Here is a 15454-nt window from a genome sequence, read left to right as displayed (position 1 = left end):
ACCTCAGCTCCCAAACACCTTGGGAGTCACACGTTCTGGCTCCCGAACGATCGAAAACTGGGAGTGAATGTTCCAGTTTGCGAACGTTCTTTTGGAAGCCAAACATCCGACGGGGCTTCCGTGACTTTTGATTGGCTGCAGGAGCTTCCTGCATCCAATAGAAGCCATGCTTTGGAAGCCAAACATTTCAGAAGTTGAACAGACTTCTGGAACGGATTTTGTTCGACTTCCAAGGTATGACTGTAGTCAGAGATGACTGGAGATGCAGACCTCTGTGTTAGCTACCCATGCCTTATTCTGTGTCTAAAGATGGGCCTTCAGGGACAGGAATCAGTGACAGGTACAGTTAGGCACTACAGAAATTCATAGCAAGTTATTAACTTAAGAACTTTTTTTAAAAAAAAAAAGCTAACAAATGCGCTTCCTTCCCCCTGCATGCTATTCACACCATTTTTTCCTCCTTTGCTTTGAGAAGAGGGGAGGTGCAAATAATTTTTTTTAACTGGCCCGACTACTAAAACATGCTTTCCACCCCCTCCCAGCTGCTGAAGATCCTCCGCGGCCTACCTTTGATTCCTTGCTCTCCAGGGATATGGCTGGATACATGCCAGCAAGAGCAGACTTCATTGAGGTAGGAACTCAATTTGGCGTGGCTCTTTGCCTTTCCTCCTGGAAACAAATAGGATGAATGTCATTATGGCTGGGATGGCTCAGTTGGTAAAGCATGAGAGCGTGCTGGGTTCGAGCCCCACGTTGAGCAAATGTTTCCTGCATTGCAGGAGGTGGGATTAGATGACCCTTGCAGTCCCTTTCCAACTCTGCGATTCTGTTTGTTATTTTCCTGCTTCATCTTCCCCCCGCCCCTTTGTTTTCGTAAACAACGCCGAGAGCCAATTCATGAAATTGGGGCAGGGGTGGTGGCTGAATGAATGAATGAATGAAATGAGAGCTTTCTGTTCTCTGCATGTGATACTTCTCAGTACCACTTGCAATGTATTTCTCATGTCATATTTTGGGGCTTATAGTGGGATTTTCGGCTTGTGGTGGTGATTCAGACCAGGGTTGGGGAACCAAGGGCCACATTCTTTTCTGACAAACCTCCCAAGGGCCACATAGTGGGCGAGGCCTGAGGCAAAGGTGGACAGAGCAAGGAATACATTTATTTATTTTTTACTTTTGTGCAGTAGGCTATTTTCTATTCACCCTCACCCTCCCTTCTCTACAACAAGCAGGAGGCATGTTCAGAGTTCAAGGCGCATCCCAGTCAGGGAAATACACTTGGGGTGCAAAATAGGAGCAGTGAGAGGTGTGAATCGGGGGATAAGGGGTGTGGCTTGTGGAGAGTTCCAAGGGCCAGATAGGCATGGAGGGCCACACTTGGCCCCTGGGTCTGCTGTTCCCCACCCCTGGTTCAGAGGCTTGGCTTGGTTATTTGGTGGCACTGGGCACTTAATAATCAAGCATAGGATGCAATACCGCTTGGAACCCGCTGGGGGAGCAGCAAGATTGCCTAAATGCACAGTCGATGCAGCAGAGATGCTCACAACTGGGGAAGAGTCGCTGCAAATCACCTGCTGCTATTGTTGTTATTGTTAGAAGCTGATGAATTGGCATCAAGTTCCTGCTAAATTCATATCAGGATCTGGAAGTGGGCGTATCAACAAGCAACACTTTTTGCTTTGTCTTATTTTATTCCCTACCCTCCTACACCAAACCAGAGCACCCATCTGTGCAGGAGTCTGGGTCCAAGTCTTCAACACAGCAAAATGACCCAAATCGCCAAGGACAACCCCAGGAATTGTGAGAAGAATTGCTGGTGTTGTGGTCCATTTGCTGCCTTGAAGACTTTGGTCATGAAGGAGTTGTTGCAAAGCTCTTTTGTCATTTTTACTATCTCTGCCTTTGCATTAAATCGACGGTTCTTGAGACCTTAAAAAAAAAAATCCACAAATTTCTTTTTTAAAAACCCCTTTTGTTTATTTTCAGAGTATTAAATGCAAACCACAGCAAAATATCAACTTAAAGATATCTAAAACAAGGCAGGGGAAATAAAGGAGAAACTGTACATCCATATTTCTCTGGATGGTGCAGGAAGAGATTGCTGCCTGTTGAAATCCGAAACACGAAATAAATTCCCACTAAACTGCATAGAAGTGTTCAGGGCCCTCCTTTCCCTCAGAAACCTGTAATTTAAGTCGTTTGGGTTTTTTTGCGGCGATCCAATTCCGTATGTTTTTATACCACAGGGAAATGTTCAAGTTCTGTTATGCTTTCTGTTGTTGGACAGTGGAAATCCTGGCTTCTGCCAGCATCTGTGTCAATAGTTGTTTTTTCCTTCCACAGGAATTTGACAACTATGCTGAATGGGATTTAAGGGATATAGACTTTGTGGAGGATGACTCGGAACTTTTACACGGTGTGTTTTGCGTTGTGAAGCTATAAGAGGAAATGTGGGGTATCTCCACTCAGAGATTGGAAGCAACAAGGGATGGTTTAGTGGTCCTCCAGTTGCTTTAGTGCTGCAGCGATAAAACTGCTAGCACATTTGCAAAGCTAAGCAGGGTCCAGTGTGGTTTCAAATTGGATGGGGGACCATTTGTGGAGATTCCTGCATTGCAGGGAATTAGGCTCACTGACTCTCGGGGTCCCTTCCAACTCTACAATTCTATGATTCTACATGGTTTTTTTTTTTTACTGTGTTGATTTGCCTAATATCCCCCCCCCCCACATGTATGCACACATATACACACACACACAGAGCAGCTTTGCAGGGGACATCGCTCCCTTGACCTCCTGGCAATGGGGGCCCGTCATTTACCAGGAAAGAGTGGGTGAGGCAGCCAGTGTGGTGTAGTGGTTAAGAGCGGTAGTCTTGCAATCTGGGGAACCGGGTTCGCGTCTCCGCTCCTGCACATGCAGCTGCTGGGTGACCTTGGGCCAGTCACACTTATTTGAAGTCTCTCAGCCCCACTCACCTCACAGAGTGTTTGTTGTGGGGGAGGAAGGGAAAGGAGGAATGTTAGCTGCTTTGAGACTCCTTAAAGGGAGTGAAAGGCGGGATATCAAATCCAAACTCTTCTTCTCTTCTTCAGTGAGGCCAGCATGGTGCAAATGCAGCAGCAGGAGCTCTGGATTGGCTCTGCTGAAGTGTTCGCACTCCCCCCACCTTCCTGCCACCTCATCCCTCTCCCTCCTGATAAGCAGTAGTGGCTCAGCTGTCAGGAGGTCAGGGGAGCACCACCACCGCCCCAGCACCACACTGTTTGCTACTGCAATATTTCAGCCTCGGTTACGATTCTTGATTTTTGGGGGGAGCCATGTTTGGATCCCTGAAACGCTGGTGTTTTATGTGCTATCTGGCTTTTAGCAAGATGCAGGAATGTTAACCCTTCTTCACACGCACATCCTGCCGCGTGGGAGCCACCTCAGTGGGGCAAGGTCCCACAACGCAGGGGCACATTATACATTTCAACGTTTTTGTGCCGCCTCTCAGAGCAAGTCCTCCTAAGACAGCTCCGAACTACATATTCGTCACACGTTTTACCCTAAAACAATAAGGCTCACCACACACACACAGTTCATAGGAAGAGCTTGCTGGGTCATGTGTAAGACCCCTCTTCTCACAGCGGCTGGCAAGATGCCCCTATAGAAAGCCCACAGACAAGACCCTGAGTGCAACATCTAAATGCAGCTGCTTGTGATTCCTAGCAAGTGGCATACAGAGGCATTCTCCCTCCAATAATGGAATGCAAATATGTCATGTATCAAATCAAAGCAGCTAAAAATAAGACTCAAAACAGAGGCAGTTCGTATACAGACTTTCGAACTGCTTCCACTGCAGTGCCTTGAGAAGGTTTCTGTCTTGTAACATCTCAAAAGCCAGATTTGGCTAGTCTCTTCCCTGCTGAGGCCTGTGTCGTTTTTTCACGCTGTGATGAAAACAGGCTGTTGTTTTGGGGATTTGGGAGATAAGCTCTGTGCTAATTCTCTATATATTTCTCTGTAAGTGTGAAGGATTTATTCTTTTCATCTCTTTTGCTCCCCTCTCTCCTGGAACTTACACAGCTTTGAAGATTGCAGTTGTAGATATCTATCACTCGAGGTTAAAGGAAAGGCAACGAAGGAAAAAGTGAGTTCCTGGCTTTTTCATTCTTTCAAATCTAAGTGTGCTTGCTGAGTTCTGTGACAAAGATTTTGCAGAATAGCTATTCAGGGCTGGGTGTTGAATATGAACACCAGAAAACCATGGAGAGAGAATATGAAGAAGGTGGGGTTGTGTGGCAGATATTTACACCTTTTCCCCTTGAAGTTGTTATCTGAAGGTAGGACTGTCGCGGGCAAGGACTTCCAAACTTTTTGCTTTGCTTTTTGCCTCCACATCCCTCCCCCAATAACCAAGGTTTAGGTTTATTCAATTCATTGCTTCCCACTAAGAAAGTCCCAAAGCAAACTAACAATCACAGTAAAAAAAAATACAATAATAAAAACCACATTAGCAATGGAGTGCGCCTGTGAGGGTGAAGTCAAACTGCTGCATTAGCAGCGCCGAAGTGACCACTTTGGGACGCAAGCCTGGGGAGTGTGTCTGGAGGTTCTGGGCTGCCCAGAACATGACCCTGCTCTCAGCCTCACTGATTTGGTCCAAAGGAACGCAGAGCACTATGTTTGGCACCAGCGTGGCTGCAGGTGTTGCTGGAAGGAGTCATACCTCCATCTGAGAACCTCAAACATAGACATATCCAGCAAGTGGCAAGCCATCCACTCTCCAGCTATACACGTGATGTCTATCCTGGTATAAAGACACCGGTACTCTTAACTCCATCCTCTAATTACTGCAACCCGCAGATAATTGACACCACAGACTTTGCTACAGTGGACTTCCAGCTTGAGGCCGATGAGTTGGCTAATTAAAACATTCTGCGTCAGCAGCTTAGCCAATTACCTGACTCTCTGTAGAATTATTTAGTGACACTCCCAACATCTCAATATTTTTTCAAACGTGTAGTTCAAGTCGAGGTGCGTTATTAAAAAGTAGTTAACTTGATGGAAGTCTAGTGCATTTTTCTCCCCCTACCCTCCCAGTTAAAATGCCCTTTTCAGCAGATAATTTAAAGTCAGTATGTGGCTGGAGGAGACTCGCTTGTCAGACCTCAGCCTAAAAATATTAAAATGACTTTTAATTTGAGTTGCATGCAAGAATCCCAGTGTAATGCAAGGGCCATTTACTGCTCTTGTTCAAGTCTGGGCAAATGCTAGGTTTTCCCATGATGCTTTAGGGCAGGATATTCCCAAGTTCTAGCGCTATGAAAGAGTGGAGAAAGAACATTTGGCTATCCACTTCCTGTACTCTATGCATAATTTTATCATGTCGCCTCTTATTCGCCTTTTCTCTAAGCAAAAAGGCCCAAATGAACTTGTACCCTTTCCTCATAGGGGAGCTGCTCCAGTTGCCTTCTGAGGCAACCCGAACTGTGGACAGTTTCAAGTGTGTTTGCACCATAGATTTTTATCCTGCCATTAGGCTATTGGCGGGATTGTTAGTATAATCTGCCCTTCACCAGCAGATCCCAGCGCAGGTGAAACAATTTAAAACTACAGTCAAATCAGTTACAGCCGGGGTCAGCAAACTTTTTCAGCCGTGGGCCGGTCCACTGTCCCTCAGCCCTTGTGGGGGGCCGGACTATATTTTGAGGGGGGAAATGAACGAATTCCTATGCCCCACAAATAACCCAGAGATGCATTTTAAATAAAAGGACACATTCTACTCATGTAAAAACATGCTGATTCCCGGACCGTCCGTGGGCCGGATTTAGAAGGCGATTGGGCCGGATCCGGCCCCTGGGCCTTAGTTTGCTGACCCCTGAGTTACAGGAATAGGGTGGGTCCCAGAAGCACACATCTCAGGTGCCAAAAGCCAGGGGTGAAAAGAAGCATCTTCAGCATTTGCCAAAAGCTATATAATAGAGGTGTGAGATGCACCTCTGTGGGGAGGGAATCCCACGACAGAGAAGGCCACCAACCATGAACTTCTGTGGGCGGCAGAACTAGCAAGAGGACCCCCTCTGCTGATCTTAACACCCGAGGAGGTCTGTAGGGAAGGAGCAGGTCTCGGATATTTGGGTCCTAAGTCATTTCTGACCCTTGGTTTGGTATTCGCCCTTTTCGCAGCTGCCACGCACTGGGCTACCCAGCGGAGAAGGCGAGAGTAAATCCCAGCTTGGCAGGCTGAACGTGCTACCAGGGATGTAGGTAGTTGGGTGGAGGAAGCAGGAAGGAACATAGGGAGCTGCCTTGTATTGAGTCAGGCCCATTGATCCATCTAACTCTGTACTGTCTGCATTGACAGGCAGTGGCTCTTCAGTGTTCTGAAGCAGGAGGAGATGCTAGGGAGTAAACCTGAGACTTCTGGCATCCATGGCAGGATGGTCTACCACTTTGCCAATAGGAGTGATGCAACTTGGGCCTGGGTGAGGAAGAGGCGGAATAAGGGGGTGTAGAACGCAAGCACACCCAGTAAAGTTTCTAGGTTTAGAGAGGTGGGTGTGCTAGATCCACAAGCACGGCATGATCCCATCAGGTTTGAGAGACCCTGGGGTAGAAGGAAGGTAAGGAACAGGGTGTCCCACGCAGGTGTAATACCTGTGCCCCAAATAGGGTTTTTCCCCTTTAATCTATTTATACAATTTATGTACCACTCTACTACTATAGACTCTTAGCAGCCTACAAATATCACAGTACCAAAATAAAAATAAAATCCAGTTAAAACGTTAAAATCAGACTTGAATTAAAACATTCCAGCAGCTTTTCCAGTCAGGAATAAAGATGTAAGAAAACATCATGTGCACTTACAGGTGTCTCAACACTGGTAATTCTCTATGGTTTTAACACAGAGTAAGGAAATGCCAGGCCCTCAGGCCTGGAATCTGTTTCCAAGGCTAAGTCATGCAGTGGAATATGAAGTAGGGTAGGAATTAATTAGCATCTCCTGCTAAAGGAGTAACGTTGATGTCCCCAAATTGGTGCTTTTAAAAACGTTTGCACCTTTTCCGTGCTATCACGTTGCCTCTATTTATAGAAAGCTGCAAGCTACATAAAAGGTTTATAAATACCTTCCCGCTGCCCTCTTGGTGTTGCAAATCAAAACTGCTTCCAAAGGCTGTCTTTCTGCTTACTTATCAGTTGGGTGTCTCTTTAACACGCACCTCTTTCTATAGCTATTTATCATTGCAATTGCTCTTCGTATCTCCATAAAGATGTGCACAAAAGCAAAGACTAACAAGTTTTGGCCAGTTTTGGGAATTATAAATAAAACAGGTTTGGTTCCCAGCCTTTCCTTAGCCAGGCCTTCTCCTAGCAAGAGAGAGAAATGCCACGAGGGCAGTCATAGTGCTGCTCTGTGCAAACACGGGGCAGAGCTATCATCACTGCGCCTTTACAGTTGTGGGAACACGTGTGGAAGAAGTTTTATTTGCTACAGTCAACCAAGGGAGAGGCTGTCTACAAGCCTGTAGACATATGCTGCTTTCATGGACTTGGGAAGGTATCTTAGACACCGAAGCCTTATCTACGCAGTAGCATGTGATAGTGGAATGTGCGATATCGCTTTGAATTGCAAGCATGTAAGGAGGTGTCACATTTTTGAATGCTCTCCCATGTGAAAAAATTCCCTGCAAGCAGAAATCTAGCACAGCAGGAGAGGTACTATTTTTTTTACCTGGATGCAGTTTAAAGACAAAACAGAACATGGGTAAGAACTTTAAAAACTGTGTTTTCCATCCTTGGAGACTGAACTGTCGTGGTCATGGAAACGTAGGGAGCTGCCTCACCATCTGACCATCTAGCTCAGTACTGCCCACACTGACTGGCAGCAGTTCCTCAAGTCTGAGGCAGGGAGTATTTCCCAGACCCACCTGGAGATGCTGGGGGTTGAACCTGCGACCTTCTGCATGCAAGGCAGACCCTCTACTGCTAAGCTACAGCCCTTTCCATGCTGCCACCTCAGGATTCTAGCACCTCACTCTGATGCTTGTGTAGAGAAGGCCTCTCACCACGCCCTGAAGACAGCTGAAGTGTCTTAAGTACAGTCATACCTTGGTTGTTGAATGCCTTGCAACTTGAACATTTTGGCTCCTGAACGCCACAAACCCGGAAGTGAGTATTCCGGTTTGCGAACATTCTTTGGAACCCAAATGTCTGACACGGGTTCCGTGGCTTCTGATTGGCTGCAGGAGCTTCCTGCAGCCAATCGGAAGCCGTGCCTTAGTTTCTGAACGTTTTGGAAGTCGAACGGACTTCTGGAACAGATTCTGTTCGACTTCCAAGGTACGACTGTAGTCCTAAGAGAAGCTTTGCCTAGCCTTTCCTGGAAAATATTATTAACGAGGAGATTCTAGGAATTCCCAGGATAACTTTTCTGCTGCAAGATTGCTTGTTTATAGTTGGGCAATGGCCCTAATACAGGCTGTACCTTTTTCAATTACAGAATTATAAGAGACCACGGACTCATCAACCTCAGAAAGTTCCAGAGTGAGTATCTCGGCTGTCAGCCTTAATGGCTGCGCTGCCTGGCTAAAATTAGTCTGAAAGGATGCTGCCTGATTCACCCTTTAAATACCTCAGTGTTGCTATTTTCTGTTTGTGAAATTACCTCGGGGGGGAAATATTGGTTCCAGCAAATGTTCTGACTCTGCAGCATTGGGGCTCCCCTGGATCAGACCAAAAGCTTGTCTAGTCCAGCATCCTCTTTCCCACAGTGTCTAACCAGCTGCTTATTTTATTTGATTCATTTATATATATGTGTGGGTTTTTTTGCCTGCCCTTCGCCATAAGCTCCCAGGACAGGTTATAACAATATCTGTACAATTATAAAAACAGATAAGAACAATATAAATTTTGGCAGAAGAGGTGGGTCCTGCAAAACAAACATACTTCGTTGAAGGCCAGGGTAAAGAGGTGCAGCTTCATTGCACAACAGATGCTGTAAAGTGAGAGTGCTGGATGTGACTCTATGGGGAGGGAATCCTCCACAATCCCACAATTTAGGGGTTGCCTCGGAGAAAGTCCCCAGCGGGTGCCGTTGCCCGGACTTCTGAGGGTGGCAGAAAAACCAAGAGAGCTCACCCCACCCCTCTGCAGAGCTCAACACCTGAGAAGGTGTGTGGAGATAGAGGTGGTCTTTCAGATACTTGGGGCCTGCGTTGTTTAGGGCTTTAAGCATTTATGGTAGGCAAGCAAGCAGAGCATGTGAAAAACAGCTCTCTCCTGCTATAGTCGCCCAGTGACTGGTATCAGAAGGCTAGTGCCTCTGATTCTGCCGGTAGTATATGGCTATAGCAATGGTGGGATCTTATCAGCTTCTTGGATGGGAGGCCACTAGAAGCCCATGCAACAGCAGCATATTAATCCATTTTTCCCCCAAAAAGGCTACTTAAAATGCACGTATATTTTTGTTACTATTGTAACTACTGTTATTAAGCTAGAGACAAAACACCCAATAGCCACATACTATGGTCACCCACACCTTTGGCCTGCTGGGATTGTCATCTCGGTACTAATCAGCCCAGAATGGATGGATTCTGCTAAGCAGAAAAATGTCAGTCCATTCCTGATAACTTGCAGCCCCAACATCTGCATGCTTACAAGGTGTAATACCTGTGCCCCACATAACCAGATGTTGTGTTGGTGTTGCTTGAACTGAGCAGCTGCAAATTTTTAAGAGGTTTGAGAGGAGGGGTTCTACATGTAGATACATGAACACACAAGCAGGCTAACACCATGGAACGCATTAAAGTGATTGAAAATAGCACTGGAAGCTGATCCATTAGGGAAAATGGCACACTGCCCCACCAAACTCAGCCCCCCCCCAGCCAGGCCCCCACCTGCCTGCCTCCCTGCTTAGTTACAGCCAGTTTGGGGTGCCACCACTGCCCACCTACTTTCTCCTCCTCCTTAGTCTTAGGGTTGCTCTTGTAGAAACCAGCAGGGAGGAGGAGGGCAAAACTGGAATAAGTTGGTCCCCTTTGTCATTGGCTCTGGCTTTGCCTACCATTGGCTTCCCTGCCTTCCGTCCCAATGGGCACCAGCCACCACTGGAAAATGGACCAGAGCCCTGGAGAGAACCCATTTAAGGAGTATGGTTAAGAATAAATAGCCACGAATAGGGAATTTTCAGCTAAACACACGACCACTTCTATCTGACCTGCGCATTGTTCACGGACTCCACCCAAGAAGAGGCAGCATCACATTCGTGGTGTTTCCTTTGAATCTGCATTTTTCTCCTTTGCTAAGAAATCAGGTTTCTGTGTCCTCCCTTTGTCTTGCAGTTCTGGAAAGAAGGTACCCAAAAGAGGTTCAAGATCTTTACGAGACCATGAGGCGCTTTGCAAGAATCCTGGGACCGACGGAGCACGACAAATTCATAGAAAGTCACGCATGTAGGCATCACCTGGTCTTCTGTCTTTCATGCTTGTGTTTCTCTTTCACATTGCACCATGCTAAGGATCACACATGAATTTTCTCTCTATATATAGTAGCAGTAAAAGTCCCCCTCCCCAAATATCATTGGCATATACAGTTTCCGCCGCAATTGTGGTACAGTAAAAAAAAGGCAGGAAATTGTGAAACCTTTTTATTGAATCGGCCCCTGTGCCTTTGGCCCTCCAGATGTTGCCAAATTGCCACCATCCCTGGCCATTGACCATGACTGCTAGGGCTGATGGGAGTTATATTTCGGTAACATCTGGATAGCTGAAGGTCCTCCACTCCTGCCATAGCGGGATGCAAGCTTTGGAGCTGTGCCAAGCCCTTAAAACAGGCACCCCCAAACTCGGCCCTCCAGCTGTTTTGGGACTACAACTCCCATCATCCCTAGCTAACAGGGCCAGTGGTCAGGGATGATGGGAATTGTAGTCCCAAAACAGCTGGAAGGCCGAGTTTGGGGGTGCCTGCCTTAAAAGAAGCACGGTTGGGTGTGGACACACATGTAGGCGCGCACACAAAATATTTGGTGCATGGGATTTGGTTTCTTTTCATTGCTTGAGTGATGGATTCTGCTTACCAAGGTTTTAGCATGGTGGTGGGCAACCAGATGTTGCTGAACTCCAGCTCTCATCAGTCGAAGCCAGACTGGCCAATGATAAGGGATGGAGCCCAGCAACATCTGGAGGCCGACAGATGTGTGTTCGTGTCCTGCCCAGTCCTTAGCATTTCAAATATAAAGTACACTCACCAGTCTGGCTATTCCAGCTGCTTCAGTTAGAAGGTTAATAGTGGTATTATAAATAGCTTTATTACATGCTGTTTTGTGGCCGCAAAGTCTGTTGAGGGCTTGTTAAGGTTTTGTTTCCAAAAGCACATCTCGTAAGGAAGACCGCGGTGTGGAGAGGAGTGGTCAAACCTCTGGCCTTCCCAGCTCCCATCATCCCTGTCCCTATTGGCCATGCTGGACACAGATGCTCCCAACCCCTTCTTTTAGGACAGGAGATCAGCAAAGAAAATGGGTTGAGAGAAATGACCACACACAACCTGATCTGTCATTGTTGAACAGATACTTGAGGGAAGGGATCAAAACCTCCTGCTTTGCCCAGTGACTGATTTGATGCAGTTCGCAAGTTTGTTCCGACTGTGACAGCTATATTTGTTGTTTCGTTTGCCCAAGCTAGCATGCAGCAAATATCTGTGTTGGGTTCTTTTTGCATGTCTTGAAGCAAAACTCTCATGTTTCTAGGCAGTAGTTGCTGACACATGTACACACACACAACGTCTTGTGCAAGGTGTTGTGAAATTAACCCAGTTGTCCAGAGTAGAGAAGCTGGCCCTCATTCAAGTACACTTACTAATTGCTCTCTGCTTTGAATAAGGAACAGCATAAGCACAAAGGAACCACCCACAATTTAAGCCAAGTCTCTGCACCTTTACCCCGAAGGAAACAATGCAAAGTGATATATGAAATCGTTCTACCCTCACGGAAACCAAATATTCAGTTTTGCAGATAACCACCCCAAGCATGTGAATGTCACTTTTTTGTAGGGGGAGGGATAAGACAGAAACAGCTGTAGAAATGAGGAACTCTGAGGCTCCTGAACTTCAGGAGTTTTGCAGCCCTCCAATGAGTTGATTAGGGACGCAGGTGGTGCTGTGGGTTAAACCACAGAGCCTAAGACTTGCTGATCAGAAGGTCGGCTGTTCAAATCCCCGCGATGGGGTGCGCTCACATTGCTCGGTCCCTGCTCCTGCCCACCTAGCAGTTCAAAAGCACATCAAAGTGCAAGTAAATAGGTACCACTCCGGTAGGAAGGTAAACAGCGTTTCTGTGCGCTGCTCTGGTTCGCCAGAAGCAGCTTAGTCCTGCTGGCCACATGACCCGGAAGCTGTACGCCGGCTCCCTCGGCCAATAAAGCAAGATGAGCGCCACAACCCCAGAGTCAGCCACGACTGGACCTAATGGTCAGGGGTCTCTTTAGCTTTACTAATGAGTTGTTTTATTATTAGAAAATCTGTCCCAGAAAGCACTTGCTGGCCGAATTTCAGCAAGATTTTGACAAGGCTGCCGCTAAGTGTCAAGTCGTGGGGATCCCATGACTTGGCATCCTGTCGGCGGCTTTGCCTTTTAAAGGTGCCTCACTCTTCCATCATCTAACCACTCATCTAGTTTGCATAATTAACAATCTTTAATTGGCCTCTCTGCATTCCAGCAGAGGCAGTTGTAAACGATTATTCCCCTCTACGTTTCCTCTTATTTCTGTTTGATGAAACTCCCGCATCAACAACTTCAAAGCTGTTTCTGTGCTCCACGCCAGGGACTTTTCACAGAAATGGGCGCGGCAGTTTCTGCATAGCTGTGGTTTTATTGAGATCTAAAACTTTTCTAATTAGTTACTCAGGAAAGGTTTTTTTTTTTAAAAAAATAGCTCATAATGTCCCTTAAGGTGATCAAGTGCAGGTGCTGCTCATGTATCTGAAAATGCAGCAATCAATAGGCCAGTTTGCCCTCCTCTCCTCCCCTTCCCTGACGCATCGGCATTAATTTCTTGGAAGCAAATAAACATTAAGAGTAATAATAATAATTTTAGCATTTATATATAGCACTTACATAGCACTTCAAAGAACTCCGTGTGCTTCATAGACACATGTAATAATTATATATGCCTTTCAATTAAAAAACAAACAAACCTTAAAGCAGTTTACAAATAAAGCCACTTTTAATTTTTTTTATTACATTTATATCTCACCTTTATGGTGACATGCCTGGCTTTCCCCCTCTCCAGATTATTCTTACAATATCATGAGGTAGGTTAGTCTTAGGACCTCAGTCCAGTTTCTGGCCAGAAAAAAAACGGGGAACTTCCAACTCGCCCTCTTAGCTTTTGCACACTGTCACTCATAAGAGTATACCATATTCTATAATGTGTAGTGCAGGGGTGGGGAACCTCAGGCCTGGGGGTCAAATGTGGCCCTCCAGGCTTCTCTGTCTGGCCCTCAAAACTCTCCCCAGACCAAACCCCTCACTGTCCCTGGTTCACACCCCACAGATGTGCCCTTGAGCTCTGACAACACTTCTATCCAATGGAGGATAGAGAAGGATGTGTGTGTAGAAATTAGCCTAGTGTATGATGGCAGATTTTACATTCATTGCTGCACCCTTTTGTCTCTGTCCCTACTCACCACTGGCACATGGTCCCCAGAAGGCGATGCAGCCCTTGGGCTGAAAAACTGTTTCCCACCTCTGAAATTCATTTTTTCAAGCGGTTTTACAAGAAGCCGCTCTTCCAAACACTGGTGCCTAATCCCCGTTCGAGACGGCTAGCATGGACTTGGGTTACATTTCTGGCATCACCGATCTACCTTGCCTGGCTTTGCCGTCTCTCTTCTCAGGCCCCGGATTGGCTCACAGAGACCCGGTTTCCCCTTTGTCACGTTCATTAACATGTCTGCAGCCACTTGGCTCCCACGCCAGCTTTTCGAGAGACTTGTTGCATTAAAGTACTTCAGCAGTTGTCTCAGCCTGTCTGCCTGTCCCCGTCCCCAGGGATGCTCTCACCCAATGGAAGCAATGTAGATCTGAATTCCTTTTTATACATTGGGGGGGGGTGTTCCCCACATTTACAACAAAAAATGAATATAAATAAATGCCTTTTCAAAAGACAGCTAGAAACTTGGTAAGGCTGAATTTCTGAGGGATCCAGCTACCGCATTACGTAGGAAGAGCCAGGGTTGTATAGTAGTGGATAGGGCACCCAAGGGTGACTTTTCCCATTCCTTTTTAAATATATATATATATATGTTTCTGTTATTCTACCCAGTGGAGTTTGAGCTGCGAAGGGAAATCAAACGACTTCAGGAGTACAGGACAGCGGGGATCACCAATTTCTGCAGTAAGTACATGCTGAATAAGTTAGCCATGGCTGGGCTGCTGTGGCACTTAATTCAAAGCAGGATGTTATCGTAAGTAATTTCCATCCAAAATATGCTCATTTGCGTGTCAGTCCGTTGTACTTTTGGGGGTGGGGCAAGCAGCAATTTGAACTGCTTTGAATCCCTTGATTGTTTAGAGAACGCCCCACAAGGCAAATGGCTGGATTCTGCAGCGGTGACCAGTTCTGAATGCGTTGGGGAATTACCTGTTTGACTCATGAATGCAGGAGTGCCTTTCATCAGAGGGAAGACTTTATCTACTTGCCTAGTCATCAGAGTCTAGCTTCCTGCTTTGAAGAAGCAAGGAGAGAGACAAACCCCTCTGCTGTTTCAGCAGACAAACTCACATATCATAACCATTTTATTTGTTTATATATTTATACACCATTTCATGCCAAGATGGCGTCTGAGTGGTTGCTTTGGGCTTTTTGATTTTGCTCACAAGAAAGGACAAGCCTAGCCTAGCTGTCTCTTGAATAAGGAGTTTCTAAGCCTTTGGATATTTGAGACCCCCCATAAGCAAAGCTGGTTTTCGTGACAAATTATCCCTGAGCAACTAACCGTGAGCTCACTTCAATCTCAAATTGAAAACAGGTCAGAGACCCTTGGCTCTTGCAGCTGGTTATGTAAATCACATCCCCCAAAAAGCCTCTTTTATCTAGCCCTTGGGACACTCCGTAGCTCACATCCCCTCCTGGCTGCTTTGCACCTAGAGTGTTTTTGCCCGGCTGGAATGTGTCCTTGAACTCTGATAATGCCTTGTTTCCCTGGATGGAGGAGAGGTGCATGTATATGTGTGGAACATTGCCTCCTGTACAACTCGCAGCCTCCAAATGCATTCATTGCCCTGCCCACATTGCCTCTGGCCCCGCCCACCATTGGCATGTGGCCTCCAGAAGACTGAGCTGAAGGAGGTGCGGCCCTCGGGCTGAAAAAGTTCCCACGTGTAAATTATTGCCGCTAGAACTAGCAAATGCTGGGATTTCCCAGCACTACAGCATTAGGACTCGCTGGTGAATGTCAGCATCTGCCACGTTTGACA

At 46.4% G+C, this 15454-nt stretch overlaps 1 protein-coding gene and 1 long non-coding RNA gene across 4 annotated transcripts in view; one reads left to right on the top strand and one right to left on the bottom strand.

The window, feature by feature from the left end:
• TADA2A (transcriptional adaptor 2A) overlaps positions 1 to 15454 on the top strand; it is a 29766-nt gene that overhangs the window by 6554 nt on the left and 7758 nt on the right. For all 3 annotated transcript variants that reach the window (XM_081173107.1, XM_081173106.1, XM_081173108.1), the window contains 6 exons: positions 543 to 631; positions 2344 to 2416; positions 4066 to 4129; positions 8483 to 8526; positions 10323 to 10433; positions 14301 to 14372. In XM_081173107.1, coding sequence (XP_081029233.1) covers positions 543 to 631; positions 2344 to 2416; positions 4066 to 4129; positions 8483 to 8526; positions 10323 to 10433; positions 14301 to 14372 — 453 coding nt within the window. The remainder of the gene's footprint in view (positions 1 to 542; positions 632 to 2343; positions 2417 to 4065; positions 4130 to 8482; positions 8527 to 10322; positions 10434 to 14300; positions 14373 to 15454) is intronic.
• The window catches only part of LOC308574924, a 51020-nt gene continuing 44981 nt past the window's right edge, over positions 9416 to 15454 (bottom strand). The window contains exon 2 of the long non-coding RNA XR_014002636.1: positions 9416 to 10324. This is a non-coding gene — a long non-coding RNA (uncharacterized lncRNA). The remainder of the gene's footprint in view (positions 10325 to 15454) is intronic.

The sequence above is a fragment of the Podarcis bocagei genome (genome assembly GCF_964188305.1).
Source record: "Podarcis bocagei genome assembly, chromosome: 15".
Lineage (NCBI taxonomy): Eukaryota > Metazoa > Chordata > Lepidosauria > Squamata > Lacertidae > Podarcis > Podarcis bocagei.
This window is presented reverse-complemented; position numbering and strand designations above follow the sequence as displayed.